The 5,836-nt window shown below is 49.6% G+C and overlaps 1 protein-coding gene across 1 annotated transcript; it reads right to left on the reverse strand.

The window, feature by feature from the left end:
- Window positions 1-425: 425 nt before the first annotated feature.
- On the reverse strand, window positions 426-1,233 carry LOC147903672 (uncharacterized). The gene is made up of 2 exons (XM_087372992.1): window positions 1,017-1,233; window positions 426-923 (listed from the first exon to the last, which is right to left on the reverse strand). The coding sequence occupies exons 1-2, from the start codon at window positions 1,185-1,187 to the stop codon at window positions 426-428; spliced, it is 669 nt and encodes a 222-aa protein (XP_087229118.1). The 5' UTR covers window positions 1,188-1,233.
- Window positions 1,234-5,836: the final 4,603 nt, after the last annotated feature.

The following is a 5,836-nucleotide window of genomic DNA, read 5'->3' on the forward strand; positions in this document are numbered from 1 at the left end:
AAATCAAAATCAAAGCACAAACTATCACATAGGATTCAAGAAGCAATAGCATATGATTATTACTAAATTAATCCTTATAGCATACTATAAATTGCAAAAGGACCAGTACAACCCTTAAAGGAAACCCATACATTCATTAAAATCTCTTATTACCACTAAGGCAACATTCAAATTGCTGAATAAAATTGCATACGTAGGCCTAGTGTTAGTCACCTTTTCAAAACTTCCCAAGGTAGTGCTCATGTACAAATCCATGTACATGGTAAGATGAACCATATCAAAGCCTTTCTATGCTTTTTTTTATTTTTCACACCCCCAAATGAAACTCACACAATCCATTAAAATCTATTATTGCCAATAAATTGCCAAGTAAAATTGAATCTCCTCTTACTACACTTTTCCAAAACTTCCAAGATATATGTACATCAGTAGACGAAAGGTATCAAAGCCTTTCTGTGCTTTGGAAATCCGTCTATTTTCTTCGTATACCATAGTTTCGTTGCCCGACTTCGTATACTAAGATAGGCAACAGTAGCTACTGCCATCAAAAACACTGATACTGTTTGGCCGATCATTGCCAAGCCTATGAAGTCTATACACTCGAACAGATAATGCGGACAGCACACCAAGGAGAACATCCCACCTTCAGGAATGGCATATCGTTGTTCGTGATCCCCCGACTTACCTCCTTGACCTCCTGGCTTGCGAAGACATGCCAACAGGTAATGGTGATAGAAATTCCCAATTATGCCGACAAGGAAAACTACCACACCATATCGCATCAAATCTATGGAGGGAGCTTGCAGCATCAGTGAAATTTGTTGTGCTGCGAGAGTAAATATTGAACCGAGAACATAAGCCCCCGCTATGTTGAAGCTCACTGACAGCTCCATGGATCCTGAATATCGATGTAATAGTAAAACCTGAAAACCAAACCTCCTCAATGAAAATTTAAAATTGAATGGAAGAGAAGAGGCCGTCTACAGAAATGAACAGGATAGCAAAAGTCACAATACCTCGAGAATCCTTTTCATAAAATGCAGCGTGAGTGCTGAAGCCAAGACGATGATGCGAAAATTGGTCTTTTCCAAGAATCTCAAGCAAGATGGCAGCAGTCCAGAAAAGCCGAGCTTGACGAGGAGGAACGCAGAGGCCAGCAGAAAGGCAGGGGTGTAGCAGATGGTCATGCCCAGCTTGGAGGGTAAGGACGCTCCTTTGCTGGGCCGGTGCTGGTGCACGAACTTGGAGTATCGGAGGCCCCTCCCGGAGAATTCCTGCAAACAGAAGGCGACCAGAGTGGCTATGTAAAAGAGCTGGAGGAATCGAAGGCTCATCGGGTCCGGATGAGCAACGATGAACTCCAACGGCGTGAGAAGACCCTTCATGATCATGAAGCTATTGAGACGAAGCTGGTTGATGAAAGTGGAGATCTCAAAAGGCGGACATGATGGAAATGATGGATGAATCTGCTGTTCTGAAGTTAAAATGGTGATGTGAGACGAAGATGATGGATTGATCTGTTCAGCGGGATCAGCTGCTTACTATCGTGCGCAACGAAGCTATTGAGTGCAGCGTGTCAAGGCTGTTCGAGCAAACAAGGCGACAGACACGGCCGGCCAAGTCATAGGCATCTCCTACTCATGTTAGCACCCACTAGCAGCCAAAATCCATGTGGAGTAGCAGGCTTGAGAGTTTCGACGCGAAGTGATTGCATGGTCGACACGCACCAGACGTTGCATGGAAAAAGGGGGACCCCGTCGTGAAAAGACCCCGCATAGATATCACCGAGACTCCGCATCGAGCGAAAGGGAGATGATGACTGATGAGGGGATGCAGGAAGCGACGGGCTCTAGCAAAGTGCAAACCTCAAGGAAGGCGGGTCTGACGCAGAAGACGGGGATGAAGCCAATGAGGAATCGAAGCAGGATACTCCTCCATCATATTTCGAGGTGCTCACCACGAAACTGCAAAGCGGATTTTCTCCTCTCACGGAAGCGGAGGCGAAACGGATCTTACAAGCTGAGCTCGTCAGACGAGCAAAGGAGACGGAGCATAAACCTTGGTTCGAATCAAGGAAGGCACATGGTACTGTTTGCACGCTCGACATGGAAGATGTGCGCCCGGAACTTGAAAGGTTGGCAAGGGGGAGGTTTATTGTATTTCATTGGGCGCATCCCCTCCTTTGAAGAGTTCAAGGAATTCATGTCATATGAGGCACATCTCCCATGGAGATGCTTCTCTACAAGATTTCTGGGGAAGGGGTTTTGCCTGGTCGAAGCAATCAAGGATGAGTTGGTGGGAAGGAGCTTCCTATTCTCAGACTCACCGGTGTTGGTTTTGCCTTGGTCTCCAAAGTTCAGTATCGACCAATTCCTTCTGCACAATTGTCCGGTTTGGATTGAATTTCCAAACTTCCCTTCATGCAAATCGGCTATTTGGCAGCTTCCCTGGGGAAGTATTGCAGATACCACCGGCGTCTAGGCAACCTAGTGGGAGAAAGAGGGCATGGATCCTATCATCTATGGGACAGAACTAAGGATATACCGAACTTCATCAAGATTGAGTTTTCGAATAGCCCAATCATTGCGCAGCAAGTCAGGTTCAGTCCCTTCCCGGATGCCTGCTATGTGTGTAAACGGTTGGGTCATTTTGCCAAGAATTGCCCACTCAGGACAGCGAACACAGCGCTGGCCATGGGAGAGGTGGAACCAGAGGGACCTAAGGAGCCCCCCCCCTGTAACGTGTGGCCCGTTGACAAGGGACTGAACCTCAGTCTACCCCTCTTTTATCCATACCCTTTGGACTCAACACCGGCAACAAGGAGGACATCCTTACCTCTTTTGGATCAAGGGGATGATAACCCTTGACATCCTTGGACCTAACCAAGGGGAGCAGCCCATGGTAAGGTGAACTCCCAACCTTGGCCTTGAGGGGGCTCAATTCAAATGGGAGGATTTTGAATTGATTGGCCCCCAAGGTAACTGTTGGAGAGAGAAGGTACCAAGGAGGAAATGAGGCCTTAATGAAGGCGGTTGGACGTTGGAGCCAAGGGGAGAACTCCCTCCAAAATACAAAACTACTCACACACAGGATTCAGTTCAGACCAGAACACGGTGTGAGACCAGAGCTGGAAGAGAGCATGCAAGAGCTGTGAGCTCCTTTGTAATCCTGAGAGAGAGAGAGTGAGATCTTTCTTCTTCTTTTGATCAATGTAATCTGCCCTGTGGCGTTTTGACCACAGGGCCTCCTTCCTTTTGAATGCCGAGAACATTTCTCCCTGAGTGTCTTTTTGGCATCTTGAAATGAAGGTCGTTGAGAGCTTGATGTCGTATCCCCTCCCCTTCGTCGAGTATGGTGTCTGCAGGTGAAGATCAGGGCTAACCTTCGAGCCAAGGCTTCCCCTTGGCTTGGAGAAGAAGCCCACGAAAGGGCAGCACGGACGAAAAGTTGTGGAGGGCATGGTGATCGTCGCAGCACTCGCTCAGGAAGTTCCGTCGACGATGTAGAGAGCAGTGCGGTGTGTGTAGAGGCTCATTCGATCTAGGAACTCGTGGAGGCTTGCGGACCCCTCCAAATATCTCCCCTACCAAACGGCAAGGTACGCGGAGTCCAGGTCTCAGAGAACGATCTCTCTGAGATCCCGCCGTTCACCGATGGAAGCGGACGGAACTGCAGTTCCGTCGCGCTTCAGCCGGTAAGGCATAGCCTAGGAGCTTAAGGGCTCCACTCCAGGAGCCCTTTGGTACAACGAAGCGCTCCCTCGACTGGATCACAGAGCCAGACCGGTGATATTAGCAAGGCCTCGGATCGCTCACGCCGGTTCGACAGAGACTTAGCACCTTGACGGAAATCTGTCGCCGGAACTCGACGGAGAGCGACGGAAAGGTCGAGAGACGATATCACGATCGATTGCCGGCATCTTTGTCGACATCCTCGCGTCTGTGGATGCTCTAGGATCTAGAGAAGAAGGGCGACGCCACAGTTCCAGCGTTCGACGTGTGCATGGCGCCGGGCAGCTCGCCATAGCTCGGAGGTCCAAGTATGCTATATAACTATAGCATGGAGTAATATAGGCAAGTAAGGCCACGGCCCCGGTGGCTAGCCGGGCCGTGATGTATCTCGAGCACTAGCCTACAGGTCGCGGGTTCGATTTCCGGCAGGGGGAGATAGGTCGCGAGCCGACGAGGGGGCCGACCTCCTTTTGCCAACCGACCGAGTACATGATATAAGCCATGGGTTCGACTTGGTTACACTAACCGTGACTAGGTCCCGTGGTTGGCTCGACGATAAGTGCTTCGTCTACTATCTCCAAGGTTCCGAGTTCGAGTCTCTGTGCGCAGGGTGCGCGATCTTTTTGGGCATGCCTACGCGCAGGTTCACAGGGTATATAAAAGGAGGTGCGCCTAGTTACACAATCCAGGGGTTGGCTCAGTGGTTGGCGCGACAAGCCATGAGCTGTTGGTTGCGGGTTCGATTCTGCTTGTCGACTGCGGAGAGGAAAGGTTTGCGTGCGTGGTGAAGCAAGGACACGATATAACCAAGTGGGGGTTTATTGTTACTAATAGCAATGACCCGCCCTCTTGGTTAGCCCAATGTAAAGCCCTGCACATCGTCCTCCAAGTCCTGCGTTCGAATCCGGTGGGTGGCCTCTCTTTTTGGCGGGGCAGCTAACTTTGGCGACATAGGCAAATCCTTTTGGTGGTTCTGCTAACTTAGCCCCAGCTAAGTTTAGCTAGTCATAACTAGCCAATTAAGGGGTTTTGGGGAGCTGACTTCACAGGTGTCTTCTCGTACTCGTACCGAGTTTTCAGAGCAAGCCCCAGGCGTTACTTTTGCTCCACGGCGGTTCAGCAAGTGTTTTGGGAAGAAAAGGCTCTTCAGGACTGTAGCTTCCGGGAGGAGATCTATGCTCTTCTTTTGAGCATCTGAAGGAGCCAGGCAGGTTTGTGAAGGTGAAGGACATTCAGTCCAGCAGAGGTTCCAGTCAGCAAGTCAATGGCAACTCCGAGAGATCAAGTGGGTACTTTGGTGATCCCGGTAGGGGACCAAACCAGGGAGCAAAGGAAAAGGAGAAAAAGTGAAAAAGTTAAAGGGAAACTTTGCCCTCGTGACAGTGGTATCAGAGCTGAAGTACTGAACAGAGTCAGTCCCCCCGAAGGTATCAGCTTGATAGGAGTCGACAGTTTTCTCCCACAGGTAGTTCAGCTCATTTGAAGGTCACATTTCATGGATGATTCAAATGAGATAGTGGGTGTTGAGCCAAGCAATACCAGGAGCAGAACTAAACTCAAATTCTGTGAGCACGAAGCAAGGCTTGAGGCCATAGAGCATGCTCTAACTGAGCTATAGACTAGCCAGGGGCTGCTACAGCAGCAACTCTCAGAAGCTAAGATAGAGCTTGCCCATGTGATGAGCAAGCTGATCAAGGATGATGGAGTTGGACCACTTGGGAAGCATCGGATCAAACTCAAGGAGCCCGAACCATACACGGGCACACGGGAGGTCAAGGTATTAGAGAACTTTATATATGATATGCAGCAATACCTTGCCCTCGCCAAGATCACCGAGCCCCAAGAGCAAGTGCTCCATGCCTCAACCTATTTGGTGGACGACGCCAAGCTTTGGTGGAGGAATTACAAGGAAGATGAGAGAACCCACCGCACGTGGGATGAGCTCTCACAAAGGCTGAGATTACAGTTTCTGCCCTCCGACATCGAATGGAAGGCTCGGGATGCCTTGAATAGTCTCAAACACACCGGAACCCTGAGGGACTTCATCAAAGCTCACTCCTCTCTCATGCTACAAATCAAGGAGATGAGTGAGGCTGATCGGCTTT

The sequence above is a fragment of the Dipteris shenzhenensis genome, chromosome 3, assembly GCF_047967505.1.
Source record: "Dipteris shenzhenensis isolate YYH24624 ecotype China chromosome 3, Dip_SZ_1.0, whole genome shotgun sequence".
NCBI lineage: Eukaryota > Viridiplantae > Streptophyta > Polypodiopsida > Gleicheniales > Dipteridaceae > Dipteris > Dipteris shenzhenensis.

Bases quoted from the DNA above. Each gene is read 5' to 3' on its own strand.
- LOC147903672 (XM_087372992.1), bottom strand. From the start codon at position 1,187: ATGACCATCTGCTACACCCCTGCCTTTCTGCTGGCCTCTGCGTTCCTC. The intron at 924-1,016 runs GTATTGTGACTT...TTTGGTTTTCAG, and splicing joins TTATGAAAAGGATTCTCGAG to GTTTTACTATTACATCGATA.